Below are 20,575 nucleotides of genomic sequence, written 5' to 3' on the forward strand. Positions count from 1 at the left end.
TAGTTTCAGTATAACTAGAGACCCTGGATGAAATTATTTGCTTGCAAATCATCTGCCATCCATATATTTCATAATATTAATACAGAAAATAAACCTGAGAAGAATTAGTACATTTAAGTTTAGTCTGAACCCATACAGCTGCAAAACATATCTGTTGTCCAACTAATACATTCTAGTGAGAGGAACAGATAAACCACAGCATGATGTTCAGTAGCAGCACTACCAGACATGCTCAAACAGCACTGCCTCCTTCTTCTAAACCTTCTCAACTGTTCATTCCCACCACGGTAAAGTTCCCTGGACCGTTCCAGCAAAATGCTTGTGCATCAACACCATAAATGGAAGGAACAGACTATGACAGGACAGGATTAGCCTTCAAAAAGGTCTCAAAAGACTAAAGAAATACTTGCAAAAAAAAAACCAAAAAACGAAAACAAACACCAAAAGGGAGTTGGGGGGTATGCAATTCAAGAAAGCACAAGTACAAGCTGCTACCAGGATAACTAAGTTTAAAAATAAAAACCGGTTAGCAACACAGGTGTTCTTTACAAAAGGATGTGGGGGCAATAGTGGAACACAAACGAACAAGTCAAGATGCAAGGATATTGCATTTAGGTGAAAAGTTATTCAGAAAGAAACCTGAAAGACAACTTTTCAACTGGATCAGTTCCCCACTCCGTTCACTATATGGCTGCACAAATGCTTCTGTGAGAACAAAAAAGGTAACATAAGGTGTATATTTATGTGTGTATAAATATATATATATATACACATACATATAAAAGCCCACAGCACTGTCAGAAAGTGTGACTTTCAGTGTGAAAGTGAAGTAGTGAAATTTCACCTTCAATCACAACTATAAAATATTACTGAGTCTGTCTGATGAGTACAGTCTGAATTTGTCAGCCACTCACCTTTTCATCCCAACTGACCAAGACAACATGCTTTCTGTTTCAGAAAACATATAGAATCCAAGAAATTCAACAGTGACTAAACAGGCACTGTGAATTGAATGCTGTTGTAAAGAATGAGGATAACATCTCTTTAGCCTTGAACAAATAAAATGAAGGATATAAAAAAGGAGAGTGGAAAAAAGACTAGCGAAAAATTGACACAAAAGGGTGTAACTTTAATTTATGCTGCCACTTTCTTCAGCATTTCCAAGGAAAACTCAGTCCTGATGTTGAAATTAGATTTAATATTGTAACTGATATAACAAGATGCTAAGATTTTAAGGTGTCTTTAAACTATATTCTTATCACCTCTTTAGAGGGATAAGAGAAAGAAACAAACCAATGAAGGAAGAAATAATAATCACCTGCAAAAGAGGATGCTATTTGGAGATATCTCTCTGAGGTACATACTGAAGCAAAGGAAAAAGAAAACCTTTAGGAGCAAGACAGATGTTCTCAGCTGCTTCATACAATAAATGAAACACCAAGGATACATATGAACCATGATGATGGCAAAAACTCAAGAGGGATTTGAACAGTATCAGTTTTCACTTCCAACTGCTTTAAAATTTGGTGCAGGGAAGGGGAGGAGTATCAGCTTTCTGCTTCCATTTCAGTACCATCAAAACAAACTATAAGCTGTCCACTCTGCAGAATGTCTTACAAGTATTTCTATTTAACAAAAAATTCTGTTGTCTTTATTCTTCTGTTAGAACTTCCACATGCCTACACTAGGAGAGTGAATCCCCAAAAAAAAAATCATTAATGCCAAATGATTAAGCATAACAGCACTGTGTACTTTACCAGATCACTCACGTACAAAGAGATGCAAACGACCACAAGCATTTGGTCTCTTACAGTATATTACAAAACTGCAATTTAAACATAAAAGAAATTTTCAGGTTAAGTGACACTTAATAGAGAAGCTAGGAAAGCTTAATGTCTCTGCTCATCAGTAACTCTACAGACTTTAAACTAGAAGACGGAAAGTTTACAGGCAGAAATATTCTCCTTTATTGGACCAACTGACAAGCGGGTTTTCCCAAGCCTCTCTTCAGGTTTCTAGTGAAAAGCTCTCCCTTTTCCTGACTGTATCAACTAAGTTAATAAACTTTCACACCACTCTCTATCAATCTTTCTTCACTTTATCCTTACCTCATCAGCTACAACTCTAAACTAGGAAGCAGTTTACTGAAGCTGAGAAAAAAGCTGTAGTAATTAAAATATTCTGAGGTCAAAGAGTGTGTCAGTACCTGGATTACTGAAAAACTTCAGCACTGGTAAAAACCATAACACTGTAATTCCATCTATAGTTTCTGACAGAAGCACGTGACAGTAACTGAGTTTGTGTTTGTTTTTACAGCTCAGGAATACAACATATATGACTTTTACCACTGATGCCACAGCATCAACCAACTTTGCCTGGTACCACAGAAATTTTATTTTACTTTAGTTTCTCTTCACAAATAGCAAAATTTATGGACCAAATCTAAATCATATTTTGCCTAAAAAGCACCGATGACTTACATGATTTCTTAAACAACAGAATCTTAAGCATCGGGTATTCAACTACTAGAAAGAAGGCAGTTTGTTATGCCAAGAGTGTCAATGTTGTCTATCCTTCACGTGAACTGGGGTAATATGACGTTGTTTTTCATTACCTAGTATTTCTTTGGACGTTCTCAGTATCTGAGGAACATTACAGTTACAAAAACACAAACTTACATAAATACTAAAGTTATATTCAATAGAATTAATTACAGTGTCTGCATGACATGCATATACTTCGGGCCTGGCTACAAATTCTTATGTTTTCTGCTCAAAACTCCAAAAGGTTCTACAACGGTACAGTTGGCTTTTAAGTGCACATTTTTAAGCAGCAACTAGCATTCAGGCTGCATCATTAATTCCAAACAAGTTGGTGACATTTACAGAGACCCAGTAGTTTACTGTACTCCAGTAACAGCAAATCAAGTTGTGTAAATGGTACTGCTACACAAGCTCTCATTTCCTGGCTGTTCACAGATCTCCTCTATTTAGTATCTCCTTACATTTGGGAGGCTCTATGAAAAAAAGCAGCAGTTAGGTTATTGTACCAACAATTCACAACACATTCACCAGTATGCAAACCTTACCTCTAGCATCCAAAGGACTCAATTGCAGCAACCAGGAAGAAACAGTACAGGCTTCAAGCACAAACAATTTATGCAGAGAGGAGAAACACATCACTATTATTGCTAGACAATTATTCCTCCAGAAGGAACTGCAAAGCCAGCTTCAAACAATATCAAAAATAGCAGTGTTTAAGGGCAAACAGACCACTTGAAGTAAAAATGAGTATTAAAATAACCAAATAGAAGACAGATATTCTTTCAAACTAACCCCATTGTGGAACACTCCAACATCAGAAAAAAACAAGCAAACAAGACATTAAGGCAAGTGAAATACAAGTCTAGTAACAGACTGGTCTACTACCACTCTATAATAATGTCTGGTAATAGTGGGCTTTTGGCATGAAAATAACAAGTTTAAGGCTTTGGAAATGAATGGAAATATAACTTGTTGGTATGTATTTCAACAGCCACTGTATTAAACAGGTGAGAAATTTGACATTTTAGTGGTCCAGTCAGAGGTGAATGACTGGACTGAATGCAGGTGAAAGTCAAGAATGAAAAATGTGATTTATTCCCTAGCACTAGGTTTTGTAAGATGGCAAAGATTTCATTACATCCTATCAGCATAAATAATGTTATTCTAGGAGACAGAACCTTGTAAATATACACAAATATTTTATCATTTACAAATTTCATATTTATGTTAACAGATTTTATCTGGCATCAAAAATGGGAGAGAAAACAGGTATCTATTGTGATTTACAAATTGTGGCCTTTCAAATTTGACATTATTGGAATTAAAAAAAGCACTCATGCACACACAGAGGTATTGGACCACACAAATACTTCTAGAAACCTTGCGCCTCCAAGTAACTAGTATGAAACTACTTCTACTTCGCAATAATCTTTACTGTTATTCTCCAGCAACTGTTCAGTATCATGCACAAAGTAGTTTGGCAGTCTACAGACATACCACTTTCTACACAGACAGCTACCTTTGCTGCAAACAACATTCATCTTCATTCACATTTTAATGGAGGGAGTCAAAACAAAAACCCACACACATACTACCCATAGATCCATTCACCTCAAAACAGACCTCTCTACAGGCTCTGTCTTCAGAATAAATCAGCAACTAAAATTTGCACAAAATGTTCTTAAAAATAGAACTACAAAAATACAGGACTACAACAACTATGTGCAGAACTTCTAATGAGATTAAACAAACCTCTGTTATTTGAAACTGCTGCGACCAATGTAGTTCGAACAAAAGAAATAATAGGAAAAGTACCACAGGCCAAGTAAGTTAAATCAAGATCATAGACTTTCACCTAGAACTGAACTTATAGCCTTGGACAATTTAGTAAGTTCTCTGTAAAATTTCCTCTACTAGTAGACAAAAAACAGGAGCTGGAGATAACTACATTCTACAGACTTGTAAAGCAGCAGCTGCAAAAACTTGGCTAATGGTTTAGCCATAACATGCTGACAGATGGATATGGAACTATTAATAATGAAGGAATGCAAGCATGTTATGAACTGTACCAGCTACTTTATGGATTGTTATACATTTCATTCTGAATTTTAGCATAGGAAGAAATACTGTGGTTTGAAAAATCTACTATTCAGCATAGTTTCTGACCTCAGCTATAATTCATTATGCATGGATATATTACAACTCCAAATACAGCATATTATGATGCATTTTAAAACCACAACATGCAGACTAAAACCAGGACACTGACCTAATGATGCACAAAAGCCCACAGCAATGTACGGATAGGCTGCATGCAGCCAGGCGTTTGTTCACCTTTAGTCCAAGTACAAAGCATCGTAATAATGGTATGTAACAAAATCCTTCCTAGAACTGTTAAAAGGATGTTCCAAGCACTTAGCACTTTTTCTTTGCTTTTTCTGAGTAATAACCTGGCAAGCATTTTTACTCATACTTACCCTTTTTACTGAAGATGCAGTTTTACATTCAAAATCTCTGCTGCTGCCAGAAACCACACATTCCTGCCCCTCCTTTCTGCCTACATTAGTGCCTGTTCAGCTGAACAACACTTGCCCACTACATTTTTTTTTCCTGGGTTGCTTTTCAGCTGGTTTACATCCTTGTTCGGGCTCATCAGCAAGTATGAACCAGTTGCAAACTCTATACTGAAATGAATTACAACGCACATAGGAAGGAAAAAAAAAAAGCATATATTGTCCTCTTGTTGCCTTTTTATCCCTGACACTGGTTGACCACCTCTTGATTTTGGACTACTCAAATTTTCTGTAACGCAGGCTCAATTAACCTGCTACCCACGTGCCACTTGTGATTTGCACAGATAATTTATTCTGCTTGCAGCTTGTATTTGGCAGCCTTGTTTCCTAGGGACAATTTCAGAATGGGCTGCAGGTCAGTGGATTTCCAGACAGCAGTTTCACCACTTTGCTAGTTCCTCTCTTCTGTGGCTCGCTTAAGCCAACTGAAAAAGGAAGCACAGCAGTAAGCATTGCTGGCAACCTCAAAACAGTATCTCTAGCCAATAACAATCTCATTTACTATTGCCAATCTGCTCCTTGAAAATATGACAAGCAGGAGCAGGTATCACAAATTGTTTCAGCAGCATCTCTCTTGCTTCTAGTAGCTCCATTTTAGGGGCATCACAGAAGCAGAGTAGAGCATATCTGTTCTCATACACAGAATACTAGTTCGGTGCATACACTCTGTACCCAGGTCTCCTCAGAAACTTTGTGCTCACTGCCCAGGCCTGACTGTTTCCATTACAATGCCAGGAAGGGCCGTGACATGGAGCCCTTCCATGCAACCAAAGTTATACAAGCCCAACACATGCCAGCCTTAGGCAGCTGGTTGTATATACCTCCCAGGAAATCCTATGACAGTGCATATTCAGAAGATTTTTCAGGTTAAGAATTTTCCCCACAAACAATTTTTGACACAAGCAAACTTTGAATGTTTTATCAGGCAACTCCTCTTCCAAACAAGCTCTTCATTATCTAGCTAGAAAATTATATGGAAAAGGACATAGCACTAAAAAGGTGAGAAAGGAGGCTCCTGAAGAATTGAGAGAATTTGCTAAAGACATAAGGAAACAGTTCTTAGATATCGTTCCAAACCTTTCTGGGCAGACCTGAGGTTTGTTAGAATAAAACATTGTTTAAGGAAATCACAGAAGATAACAGAAGGCAAGCGTCTGAATTTTAAAAGTCATATTAGTATTTCATACCTAGCTTACCTTTCACTGCATCTTCTCTCACAACTACTGGAAGAAAAAAAAGACTTAACATACATTTGGTGATGTACTTTTAAAAGCACTTTTAAAGCAACTTTCCTCTACAAGAACTAAGGGTTTCAGTTGCATGAAAAAGTGTTTAGTTCATGTATTAGAGATGATTTTGCTAACCAGCACATCATGAAAAATGTTAATACCACAGTCTGCCAAGAATCCAGTCAAGACCTCAGATATCACTGAAGAACAAAGCACTCTCTGCCCTGGGTCAAAAGTATGAGATATGATAAATATAAAAATAAAATATGGAAAATACTGGAATCTAAAGCCAAAGAAAATCATTTGTATTCTGGTGTGGGCAATGCAGCTTGTCCAAATCAGAGTATCAAAAATGTTAACAAAGTATTGAACGGGGAGAGATACTGTCTTACCGAAATTCAGGTGCAGTCTCACCAAAGAACAGCATCTCATTCATTCCTGTCTAATTAAAATTCTGCAGATGACTGCTCAGTCTTATTTAATAAAAACCTCTAAATCTAATTTTGTTTACCTAGAATATTACAACGGAACTACTGTATTCTCAAATGAGATATAGCTATGCGTTTTAGCGAGACGCAAAGATGACAGTTTTGATGAGGTTACCAAAATCATGTGGTTTCTCAACAGAATTCATATTTGGAATGAGTCTCCGTCAGTTTGATTATACTGAACTTCTGTCAAATGATTAAAACGCTTGCTGTTAAATAGATGGGTTTCCTTTTTTAAATAGAAAATTGTCGTGAATAAATCAACAGAGATAGCTGCAACTTCAATGAACAATGATACAAAACATACATGTTCTCAATAAAGAAGATGTAGCCCTCTTGTAGAAAAATCAGAATGAAGTTACTCAGGAGACCTTACGTTGCAGCTTATAGATTCCAATTCCAAGCAAAACAGAGGAGGGAAACCAGAACAAAATCCACAACTCTTCTAATGCACAAGAGCCTCAATAGTAGAAGAATACGCAGACTGAAAAGCCTGTCTTGTAAACCTAGATACTCCTGTTTTCAAGGCAGCACAGGATCATCAACCATCTAGCTGCAATAGTTTGGAATGGTTGTCTGTTATTACCATCCAACCACGTGTGGAAGGAGAGGAAATTCTGCAGACTGAAAAAGGCAGGTTCTCTAGTTAACAGCAGCTAGCAGACTGCATCATGAAGTTTCCAGATCATACTTCATGAAAATGCAGCCCCAGCAGTGCACCCAATTCCACACAAACAGAATACTCTCACAAAGCAGTCCTGTACCCACAAAGAGGGAAGTGATACAATTGTCTCTACTACTACCAGTTTCCAAGCAAATAAGATTTTACTTTTGATCTCTGGGCTCATTTGTATTGTAACAGACATATGCATTGCCCAATCTTCATTTCCTCTTATACCCATATCCCTTTACACCTCAAGGTGCTGGTACAATATTACTTAGGAGTAACAATTGCAGAGCAGGTCTCCTTTATTCCCAGAAGCCCTGGAGCTGAGTAACTATAAAGCAAACGAACTAGAGAATCTGGAAATCAAACCACTAATTAGTCTATACTGAGCTCATATAAGTAAGATTTTTCCAACAACTTGTAATCTGATCAGCTATTCTTTGTATTACTATCCCGTCTAGAGACTAGAATCACTTTCAGTTACCCATTATGCAAATGCAGAAATATTCCTAGAGAACCTACACTTTAAATAAAATCAAAGGACAAGAAGGAGGCACAAGAAAACATGTGAAAATAATGGAATACTCAAAACACAAGTATTTCTCTACAGAGGCACAAATAGATTATTGGCATAAAGATTCAGGCAAGTTTTCACATAGTCAAAACAGTACATCTTGCCAAACCCTGAACTCACAATAAAAGGCATAAAAGCCCTTTAGTACAACGACTGTTGTTTTCTACAGCACATACAGAGTAACAACATGACAGGGCAGAAAAAGAAAATACTGTATTTTTATTTTAGCAGTAAAACATCTTATATAGGTACGTTACTTAAACTAGAGAAATATAACCTAGATGAATCTATTATAGGGTAGATGCAAGCTTCATTGGAAAACAACACATAGCAGTTACCAGTGTTTAAAGGTCTCTTATTGAACAAAACGGTGTAGTCTGCTTGAAGTCTGGTTCTATCCAATAGTTACACAAAGAATCTGTAATAGAAAGAATCATCATTTTCCTTGCAAAAACAAGAAAACAGGGAGAAGACTGCAAGTACACTAGAATATAAGATTAGAATTCAAAACTATCTTGACAAGCCAGGAAAAATAACACATTAGAAGGAGGAGCAACTTGCTAAGTAACAGTCAGCAGATGCAGATCCAGGGTTTTAATGAACGGTAAGTAAACGACATCAGGCTGTTGCAAAGAAAGCAACAGTGTACTACGATGCATAAACAAGAGGATGTCCTACATGAGAAGAAATCCTTCTCCATACCTAAACATTGGTAGAGATTCATGTGGAATACCATCTCTGTTTGGGGCACCTCACTTTCAAGATGATGTAAATCAGCTGAAGGAAACCCAGAGAAGTGTAATGAGATGAAGGTTAGAAGACGCAAGAAACCACAAATTTATTTTGGATAAAGTCTTTCAGAAATCCAAGTCAAGGCAGATCTCAGGGAAAGTGTCTGCCTTCCTTTATAGCAAGCGTTGTCCATGATCATATAGCAGATCAAAAACAAATCTGGTAATAAAACCTCATTCGTCTCAACTCCCTTTCCTACACATTAATACTGGTGCCTTCCCTCTGCATAATTTCATATGTGCAATTGTGCAGAATGATAGCTTTTGGCAAAGTCACTTGCACTGTAAAATGGAAAAAGCAACGGAGGGAATACTTTAACAGAAAAAGAAAACTGAATTCCAGTATCATATAACTTTAAACTACCTCCTTTTCTATACTTCACCACCACATGAAAACAGGAAACATCGCTCTACCATTTCTCATTCCTTTTCCTCAGCAGTATTAACGATTTTATGAGCACAGACAGTCCAAAAGGAACACTGTGTTGGGCCATAAACTGCAGAAACATATATTCTCCAGACACATATAAAAAAGTACACAGATGGCAGCAGTACTGAGATAGTTATAATTACATTTTAATCACTCTTTTTAAACTAAAAGAAAGTTGTGCCTTCCAAAGATAATTTTTAACAGCCACACGAGAAGACAAAACCACCTAACTTTGCCGTTGTAACAACACTTAGCAGTTGGATTAACTTCCTTTATCAAAACTATTTTTTGCTCAGTACTGTGGAGCAGAGGGAGAATTGAAACATAAGCAATCTGCCAACAAAAATGGGGTTTATAAAGTTTTTAGCAAGGGCAAAGAACGAACTCTGGTTAATAAGTCCCCTTTAACCACTTTGGTTTCGTAATTAAACAATAACACAAATTAAAATTCATTCCAAACCACACTTTATAAACAGCAGCGTTCACGTATTGTGAAATTCTGATACTTGTTTTTTTAAGCAGGTTTTTGTAAGAAAACAAAGGGTAACACTAGAATATTTAATTTAAAAAAACAAAGCTATAGACTCAGCTCTGGGAACCAAAATACTGCTAAGTATAACATGGGAGGAAATCTTAACATAAAATGTTTTGTTTGTTTCACGAACTGTTACTTAAACTGATGAAGCACACTGCACAAGGTTAGGTATTCCTCTTTGCACCAAAAGAGAGTAAGTTTGAAACCAAAAGTTCTGATACAGGTAGCATGAACACAGTTTTCTGATGCTGCTCAGTTCACCATTTAATGAGGACATGAACACCAACTTGAATTTTGGTGCAGGGGGAGTGGAACATCTTGAAGATACCAAGAATTGTTCTTTACTAGAAGAAAGTTAGTTCTGGAAGTAATTTTCCTGATTTAGGAAACAAATTAACTACTGTTTTCCATGGCTCAAAACAAAGTTAGGGCTACCTAATGTTTCTTTAATTCATACAGAATAATAAAAGTCAGCAAATTCTGCAATATCTACATTACTCTAAATATTTATGCTTTTGTGGATAACGTTCACAATATTATTAGCATAAGACACCAGTATCTTTTCATCCTGTTGAGTTCATAGAAGGACTACTCAGTTTCTCCACAAAGTTGGTGAATTATCTTAATAAAATTCTGCAGGTTCAGAAGCACTATTCTGAGTCTTCTAAGCAAACAGTCACAAATTGTTTTAACTTTCATGCTGCTAGAGAAATATACAGACCATGAAAAAAGCAGCAAAGCTACTCATATGGAAGTTAAAAGGGTGAGAGAGAGAGAAACAAAGCAAGTAGCAGCCCCACACTGAAAGGAGAATTACATTATTAGGTAAACCTCGACCTTTTGCTGCAAGCAGATGGCCAGGAGTTCAGTGTGATTATGCAGAAATATAAAGATCCTTCTATTAGCAGTTGGGAAGGGTATTCAAGTTCATATACATATACAAACACAAAATATGCTTGAAATTTGAGCGACAAGACACTTTACATGGTATCAGCAGCTCAACAGAAAAGGACACATACTTTCCACTGAATTCTCACCACTAGAAACTGTTTGAACCACATCTGGTCTAAATATGGCTAGTAAAATTCTGGTAACTCAGTTCCAAAATGTTTTCTTCTTCTAAGGTTAGCTCCTCATTAAAGAAACATATGCATCAATGTGGTATAACATACAAGATATTTCTCTTTTTAGAAAACTTCAAAATGGAACCAGTTCTCTAAGTTTTGGAAGTAGAGAAAAGTTTTTCTTATTCTAGGTTTAATAAACTTGCAAAGATAATTCAATTACTGTTTCTCTAACACTGGTATTAAAAATACTTTTTAATAGCAAAGTATAAAAACAAAGTTTGCATTTCAGCAGCTCACAGCCCAGATACATTAGACTTCCAGGTGAATTTGTCTGTATCTCCATAGTTTTGGAAAAGTCAGCATACAGTGTTATTACATACTGGAACAACAAATCAACTACCCATTTTTTCCAAACTTTCTACATAGAATCACAGAATGTTAGGGGTTGGAAGGGACCTCTGGAAATCATCGAGTCCAACCCCCCTGCCAGAGCAGGACCAATCTAGGGCAGGTTACACAGGAACGCATCCAGAGGGGTCTTGAAAGTCTCCAGAGAAGGAGACTCCACAACCTCTCTGGGGAGCTTTTTCCAGTGCTCTGTAACCCTTATAGTAAAGAAGTTCTTCCTGATGTTGAGGCTGAACTTCCTGTGCTCTAGCTTGCATCCATTGTCCCTTGTCCTATCGCAGGGCACAAGTGAAAAGAGGTTGTGCCTTTCCTCTCGACACCCAGCCCTCATGTATTTATACACATTAACATATTTGTTACCAATTCAAAGGGAACCGGCATTTAAACAACTTTTCTTCATAAATCTTCCACTTTGGAATTTGTTTAGCTCTCCATAAACTAATATTTTCAAAAACCAGAACAGTAACAGCAAAGGTGCAGAGGAGCTGACAAGCAACCATCTATGTGGAAACTGAATAGAACAGAATCAAGGATGAGGCCAAATGGAAATACTTGTTTATAAAGAAAGAGAAAATTAACAGTTTGAATATTCTATCTTTGCCAACAGAGGCACTTCAGTCTTGAGACACTTTACTGCAGGAAGCTGAGATGATACAATTAAACACACTTAACCAAAAACAGCAGAAGAGGGACTGCAGATGTCAAGTAATTTGCGCATATACATTGATTTTGCAAAGAAAAAACTTAAACAACCTAAAAACAAATACATATTTAACTAAACATTTGGCTTTCCAAAGCAATGAAAATCTTGCGTATAAAGTTTACAGAGCAGAAGCATAAGTAAGTGTGAAGCACTGAAATGAAAAACGTGAGAACTAAGAGTGTGAAAAGAAAATTGACTATGACAGCTTTAATTGCTTTCATATTATCAATACTGATAAAGTCAACTTTTAGTTTTTAAATGGAGCATGTGGCATCTAAAGGGGAAAAAATATTACCTGTGGAAATTATGGGCTTCTTGACTACTGTTAAATTATTTAGCATAGCAAATAAAAGCATTAGAGAATAGTTAAATAAGGTTTGTCTTTCATTTGCACTATAAATCACAAGCGACAGAAGAAAGCCTGTCCTCCTAAGCTATTTCATGTTCTCAAAGAACAATTTAAAAAAAAGAAAGATAGATACTATTATACATTTGCTGGTAGTAATGATAACCAATGTGCTAATCATAAATAATAAAGGTTCATTTAACAGATCTAAGAACACTACCCAGACAAAAGTATGAAGGACAGACAGTGTTGTAATTTGATTAGCCTTAGGGATTTACAAAGTAAGTTTCATCTTCAGTCTCAATTTGACATTTTAGAGTGCTTTTCCATGGAGATGTCTAGCCAGCCTCACACATTTTCTCAAGTACTAATTACTAGAAGGCCAGGTTCTATAAATAGCTATTTTTATAAGCTAAACAGTTAAATCTCAGAACAATTCTAGTCATATTGTGTTTTAGTTTTAGCTCTTCACTGAAAGGGAGACATCATTTCTCTTGCAACCAGTATGAACACTAAACTACTTTTACTGAATACCACTTACTAATAATAAATAGTTTCCTATTACAGAAGAAGAGAAGAAAATCCAAAGCGCATTTTGTTTTCTATTCTTTTTAAGAAGGCTACGCATGTCAGGAAACTAGACAGGAAACACATAGGACCGACTACTGCTGCTTAAATATGTAATCTGATAGCATCAACACACACTGTAACAGAAAACATTCAGATCCAAATGCTCTCAAGTATAGCATGCTCTAAAACAGATAAATGTAACGTAAACTTTTCATATAGCTTTACATATTCACCGGATTTCAAAATAAAGGGCTTTTTTTTTTTTTTTTTTTCGATTTATCGTCAAACTGTCCTTCTCAGTTTCTAGCAATCGCTTTTGATCTGACTGGCTAGTTTCAACCAAACCCGGCAGAAAAAAAAGTAGGTTTTGGTCATGGCTGTGAGCAGGTAAGGGGAAAAAGGAACCCTGTTACATAGTGTCCCATGGAGGAAAAAGCTTCAGTGGCTGTTCAGTCATCAGTACGGCTGCCAGGTGGCCTGTCAATAGACAAGAAGCGATCCAAACCTTGTGCTGACTCTTGCCCTGGCATCATTTAAAGAACCTAGGGTGGAACCAGGCTTACTGCTAAGTTAGGTGGAAGAAAGGATCAAAAAAGGAAATCAGGCGTCATATTTCACTTCTTGAGAAACAACTTACACTTTACTAACATCCACACATAAGAAAATAAAGCTTTGTGCTGCTTTGTACTTTACAAAAAAAAAAATTCAAAAACCATTAAGTCAAGCAAAAATTTACAATCACACAAGACTTGTGTCATTCAGTGGCTAAGATGGTGCCATTCAATTAAGATGTTTAATATTTTTTTCTCATCTCAAAAGATGGATTAAGGTTTCATTTACTACAAGTTATTTAAATTTGACACTGAGGATGGCAAGTGTTACTTTCCAATGAGCATCTATACATTGTTCATACACACAGTATGAGTGCTTTCTGAACAGTAACGATCCTATCCTCACAGCACCCTCACAACAACTCTGTTACTCCCATTTTACAAACTGAAAATAGAGGTGTAGAGAGGTTACTGAACAACGACCATCAGTTTTGAGGCAGTTAAGGTCAGCTTTTTTCCAAATACTTTGTACCATATAAAGCTACTTGGGTTTGGAACAGCTCACCTTGAGTTCAGAAAAGCTATGAATGCTAGTCACACTTTTGCACATCAAACTCAATATCCTGACGCCACGAACACACAATTATAAACAGGTAGAGAGTTTATAATGCCAACAGAAAGAACTGCATTAAACTCACTTGAACTGCAGCATAACATAGTAATACAGGGTTTCCCCAAATTTAATCCTATTTGAACCCATTTCCTTTTTCGCAAGTGGAGGGAAAAAAAGCCCATTTAAAAATATTCAGTGACAAGAAGCTATTTATGTTTAGTAACACATTCCAATGATTAATTAGTCCAGTAAGAACACACCCCTTATTTGAAGTCTGAACTTGCTTAATTCAGCTTCCAACCACAGAACTCTGGTATACCTTTGTCAGATGAAGAGAAGGTTGCTCTTATCAAATACCTCTTCCTCAAGTAGGTACCTACTGACTAATGAAGAAACCCTTAACATTTCCTTAGCTAAGTTAAACAAAGTAAGCACCTTATGTCTTAATTACTGAGACTGCTCTCCCCTTCTCCCAGTCATTTTCAAGGCTATTCTCTGGAAGCTGATTTTTCACCATCCTGCCTGGACTGTTAACACCAGATGTACTGCTCCAGTAAGTTATAGCTAAATAGATAATACACAACCTCCTTATTTCCAATTCCCTTCCTCAACTGCTCGAAGTTTTTCACCAGACCTTTTAGCTACAGTCAAAAGGACTGACTTCAAGTTCAACTCCAAATCTTTTTCAGAGTCTCAGACTGAGTCCTACTTGTTGCCCAACTCAGTATTTAGTTGCACTGATTCTGCCATGAAATAAGTGTTACACATTGTTTCATGTGTCCAATTTACTAGTGATCTAAATCACTTTGCAGCCTTACTAATATTCTTTTAGTCCCAAATTTATATTTATGATTTTCTAGGTAAGTAAAAACATCTGAAATAATTCCAACAGCTATTTACAACGAGAACCTTGGATACTCTATAACCTCAAGTGGCAGAGGTTAATGCAATGTATGCAACAGAACACTTATCTCTAGTATGCACCAACACTTGCAGATGCATAACACACTCTGATGTTGGATTTTGCAGGTTACTCAGACACAGCCTTGCCTAGGAATCCATGTTTGCAAGAATTCACATCTCTAGCCAAGGCCCTCCTAAAATTCTTAACTAATAAGAGTTACTACAGTTTATTTTGTAACATAAAATTTTAACAAATCTTTAAAATACTCCAGAACCAGCCCACAAGGAACGTGTGCTAAAGATGACAAATAAAAATACAGTTGGATTTCCATTGAATAAATTGATAAACCTAACCAACATGTGCTTTAAAATATAGAAACTTTCAATCTGTGTATTTCCATGTAATTACATGCATCTTTAAAGATTTTATTTAAAAAGTAAGATATCTCATGGATCAAGTCAAAAAAGACAGAGCTGTGACCAGAGCACAAGTTCCTGCCCAAAATCCCAGAACTCCTTACCAAAGTGTTTGCAGTGATAAACAAGGACAGACCAGCACATCAGGTATCGCAAATGCCTCAAAACAAAAACATTAGTTTTAACGTAATGGAAACCTTTAAACATTGGAGTTTTATTTTCTTCTTAGGTAGGGTGAATTAGGATCACAATCTTAGGCTACTTCATATTGTCCAACTCTAAGACTTTTGTGAATATCAACACTGTCACTCTAACTGTAAGCAGGGCAGCAGCCTGAACTGTCAGAGGCTCCAGTCCAGCTGAGCTTCATCACTTTAATGAAGGTGGAGGGGGGAGCAGGGGCTGTCTAAAGGAGAAGAAAACAGAGAAATAGAGAAAAATAGTATCTTTCCATAAAACTTCTCCCCTTTTGCAAAGAACTACATAATATTTTCCCAAAATACAAGAGTGTACATACTTACACACAATTCTTTCCTGGCTTTTTAAAGCACCATAAACATTATTGGGTGCACTAACTAGGATGCTATCTTTTGTACCCGAACCTTAAAGGCGTTTATGCAGGGTTTAATCTTGTCCTGGTTTGGCCCAAACCAGGCCGATTTTCCTTTCAGTGATTTTTACTTTCAGCTAAGTCTCCTCTAAGTAACTGCACTTTCTGAAACTAACTACATGTTTTGCAGACAGTGTCCGCTTCCAGGACTGATAACGCCCGAAGTTTGTAGTTATCGCTGAGGCACCGGTAGGGATGTTGTGCAGTAAGGCTCTTGCTGTACTTAGTCTTAGAGAAACCAAGGTCACTGCTGAATTCCTCACTGCTTACGAGTGAAGAGCCGAAGGGGGGTCGCAGCTGCAGGGGGGAGCAGACAGGGCAGGTGACCCAAAATTGACCAACGAGGGTATTCCATCCCATACACGTCATTCTCTGTATAAAGCGGGGGGATCACGAGGGTCTCGGTCTCTTTCTGCTATGGCCGGTGTCCAAGGAGGACTCCGTCTGTTTTCCTGCTGCCCCCGATCCCGATCCGTGCATCCCTGAATACAGCTCTCGACTGTCGCTAGGCCCAGCCTGGGCCTTCCCGGAGCCTGCCCTGCAGTGCCGGTGGTGACGTTGCCGACATCGGGGGAGCTCGATCTTGGTTTTGTATATATATTTGTATATATTTGATTATTCCAATATTATTATTATACTCTTTTTCATTATTATAGGTTTATTAAAACTGTTTTAACTTTCCAACCCGTAAGTCTCTCTCCCTTTTCCCTTTCCCTTTGGGTTGGGGGGGGAGGGTTAACAGAGAGCATCTGCCGCAGGTTTAATAGCTGGCCCAGCTTTAAACCGTGACAAATCTTCTCCATCAAAAGTCTTTAGAAATTACACAGCAGAAGGAAATCCATTCCTCTTAACTTGTTAGCCAGTTCGGTACCTCTGACGTGTATATTTCTGGTATGATAGTTGCTGTGACCTCCGGAGCAGAGGGAAAAGGCCTCTGATGACTTACTCAAGTTCTTGCCCCAGTTTCTCCCTTACACTAGAGTGACAAGTAGATTGCCCCATACTAGGAAATACTTCCAAGAGTGAATCACAATGACAATCTTTTGAGTTTATATGATCCTCAGTCGATCACATAATGAAGGAACACATACACACACTTATGCAGCTTACATCTTCTAAAGCACTTTTTGATCAGTTCCACCCAGTCCCTGCACTGAGTGTCCGTGTCTTCCTTTGTATTTTATGGGCAAATCCATAGACAAGGTTTTGCTGAGCTGTTACCTTCCTTTCTGCTTTAATTAGCATACATTACTAGTCACAAAAGGAATTTACGCTGCTCCAGAGCATAAGGCCTTTTGAGATTCTATAAACTTAAGTAGAAGGGACAGAGGCAGAAAGAGATCTTCATCTAGTCAGACTACACATGAGTTAGAGTAAGCATTGCATTAGAAGAGAACCATCAGGGTAAGCAATATTTAGTGGCAGCAAAATAAAAGGTAAGATTTAAGAAAAAAAAAAAAACAAAACACAGAAAGCAAAGCACTGAAACATAGCTGGAGAATCTTGTAAACCCTTATTTGAAGCCCTAAATTAAAAAAAAAAATTAAAAAAACAACAACAAAATACACCAAGCGGAACAGTTACTGTTCCCCCATTCCCCAGCTATTTTCCAACTGGTACCTGCTTGAAGATTCCTGCTAGCAGCTTTTTCTGGTTTTCATCTTCCTGTCATTTTCATTCTTTTCATATTTTATTACTTGATATTGTAAGGCAAAAAGTTAAGAAAGGAGAAAGAACTTACTGGTATCGAGAACTCCTCTGCCAAATACTTCAACACTGATGCTCCTCTAGCCAAAAAGTTACTTCTCTCTGCCAGGTTGCCTTGGAGTTTTGTGTCAAACTCCTTTCTGACAACTGAAGCAACAGAGTCAATTATTATGAGTTTAACTTTCTTTGAAATAATTTCTTCTTCCAAAGACATAATTCTAAAATAAAGATAAAACAACAAAAAAACCCAGTCATTAATAACATTATTTACACAATAATTTCTTCTTCCAAAGACATAATTCTAAAATAAAGATAAAACAACAAAAAACCCAGTCATTGATAACATTATTTACACAATAGAACCATTTTATAACCCTGAAATTGTTTAAATAAAAGGTTTACTTTAATAACCTGAAAGTCAGCCCCTCTTTTTGCCCCTCACACACTACCTCCACTAACATCTGCATGTATTGAAGAGATTTGGAAAGGAATCTGAGGCTCCAGTGGGCCTCATAACCCAAGGGAGGACCTCTCTAAACAAGAGGTTTGGAAGAACCTCTAGCTAGCAACACTATCTGTACAGCCCCTGAATGGCAGACAGCAAGTCAAGCGGACATTGAAACTAGGCCTTTTGGCCCACAGTAGCCAGACCCCATTGCTAACACCAGAATCCTTGGTGTCTATATATGCAGATGGCCAAATCCGTTTCCATATATCTCCAAAGACAGCATGCCAAACCTAATCCATTGATAATATGCTACTAGCTGTTCTCTGATAAAGCTGCACTAGAAGAAGAAACTATTCTTAGAATAATTGTCCCACTAACATAAAATACACAAGATGACATTAAAATATAACTTAATTCATTTTCATTGCAAAATGTGTTCACAAATTAACATAAGGTAACAACATGACAATACAACACTGCCAACAACAGCATTCAGGCTGATGACTGTTAAACGATTCCTCCCTGCCACTGCTGTAGGAGTCCCAGTCCTCCTGGAAGTAAACTGTACTTTGGAGGAGCAAACTCCTATTTCATGGAAAATATAACCCTTACACTGTGATTTTTCCACAGTCCAAGACAAGACCTGTCACATGAACACTCCCCTTTAAAGGCTTACAGGGATCAGATCATATAGAAATTGTCTATCAGAAATTAGAAAAGTCAACTGGATTAGTCACATGCTATGAAATGAGAAGAGCAACGTCAGTCTTTCTGCAGCAATTTTAATTTGCTGAGACCATGCTGTTATCAACACGAAAAGGCCTCAAATAAATGAATTACTCTTCATAAAACTTTGACATAAAATAAATACTGTTACATACAATCCAGTCAAAATGGTCTTTTTGTTTTTAAACTCTGGAAAAGAATACCTCTTCAGTACACTGCCACAGGTCAGCTCTCGATACAGGTGAACGCTACGGGTCATGCAGAACAGCTTTTCATCCGAGTCAAAATAAGTAGGGAATCTGCTTCCTGCTATCTCAATCAACCTATCAAAAAAAAAAAAACAGAAAAAGGAATAATATGGGATAATAAGGCACTAAGTATTCACAAAGCAAAAAGCAAACCTCTGAATGATAAGCAGACACCAAGTAATACTGGAAATCTTTTTCAAAGGAGAAGCATACTTTAACAGTCAGACTGAAATACTAGAAGTCGAAAGAGTTAGGTTCTCTTCCCAGTGATGCTAGAGTCAGTGGTTACACTAGGGAAAGACATAATGTGTCTGTACACAAAGAAACAGCATATCTCCTGTAGAAGGAAACTGCAAAGTTTATAGTTACTGAATGCAAAGTTCTTGGAGTTTTGTGTAAGAGGTTCCACTCAATGGCCAAGCATTCTCCTATTTTAATTATTATATCTAAATATTATTTGCATTTAAACAAACGTACTCTCCAACTCATACCATCTTCCCTTCTACCTTTATTTTGCAGTGAAATCATAAGTGGACCCTGTGTCACCACAGAAATTTAACAAACTGATAATAAACAGAAGGTTCATTACAAGATCCGGCCAACATGGAAGCAGGACTGCAAAGAACAGAGCCCAGTTCGACTGCAAGTCCTTATGCAAGCAGTACATGTATGGAAAGTACGCCTGCCAACGTGAAAATCTTTTCACAGATAATCTCTCCTTAAAAACAAGAACAAGGTCATTTGGATGGGAGACTTTTTGACTGAAACTATTTCCATTGTGCCAGTTACCTCTTTGCAAAAAGGGCTTATAAAATCTTAAGAAAATATACTTTTTAGAACACAGCAAAAAAAAAAAAAATCAGCACTGTTTCACAAAGTGACTGAGGGTCCAGCTGCCAGGTGGCTATAACTGAACATCCATCTATTCAGATAGCACAGATACAACTGGCACAACCTGATATAATGAAATGACCAAACAATTTAAGTGGCTGCTTCACTGACAGAACTGACTGTGGGCTTCCATGACTAAATGTTCTCCATTACCTTACTAGCAAATTCATGACCCTTCAAAACCTTGAATTACAATTGTTAATTGTTTATTATCAGAGTAGACTAAGGAAGCATATCAGATAACTGGTGATAACACCAAAAGAAGTCAGAGGAAGTTGGATATTTATTATTTGTTGTCACAATACTTTTATATTCAGAAACTATGCTTTGAAAATACCTCTCACACAGATGTAAAATAGGACAATTTACTGATGAGAGGCCAACATTTACAGTTAAATGAGATTTTATACATAAAATCATTGAGGACACTAAATCGCATACGTTTTAGAAATGCTGACTGCCTGCAAACTCTTCGGAGGTCAGTGGAAAGAAGTTCCACCCCTCTGAACACAGGGCAATTTTATCTAGGTTCTTAAA

The 20,575-nt window shown here is 37.2% G+C and overlaps 1 protein-coding gene across 14 annotated transcripts in view; it reads right to left on the bottom strand.

The window, feature by feature from the left end:
• RAD51B (RAD51 paralog B) overlaps nucleotides 1–20,575 on the bottom strand; it is a 447,505-nt gene that overhangs the window by 410,163 nt on the left and 16,767 nt on the right. For all 14 annotated transcript variants that reach the window (XR_011047977.1, XM_068398402.1, XM_068398405.1 and 11 more), the window contains 2 exons: nucleotides 19,103–19,222; nucleotides 17,760–17,943 (listed from right to left, as the gene is read on the bottom strand). Coding sequence is in view for 13 of the 14 variants with exons in the window: in XM_068398402.1 (XP_068254503.1) it covers nucleotides 17,760–17,943; nucleotides 19,103–19,222 (304 nt within the window). In the remaining variant the exon portion in view is untranslated. The remainder of the gene's footprint in view (nucleotides 1–17,759; nucleotides 17,944–19,102; nucleotides 19,223–20,575) is intronic.

This window comes from Nyctibius grandis, chromosome 4, assembly GCF_013368605.1.
Source record: "Nyctibius grandis isolate bNycGra1 chromosome 4, bNycGra1.pri, whole genome shotgun sequence".
NCBI lineage: Eukaryota > Metazoa > Chordata > Aves > Nyctibiiformes > Nyctibiidae > Nyctibius > Nyctibius grandis.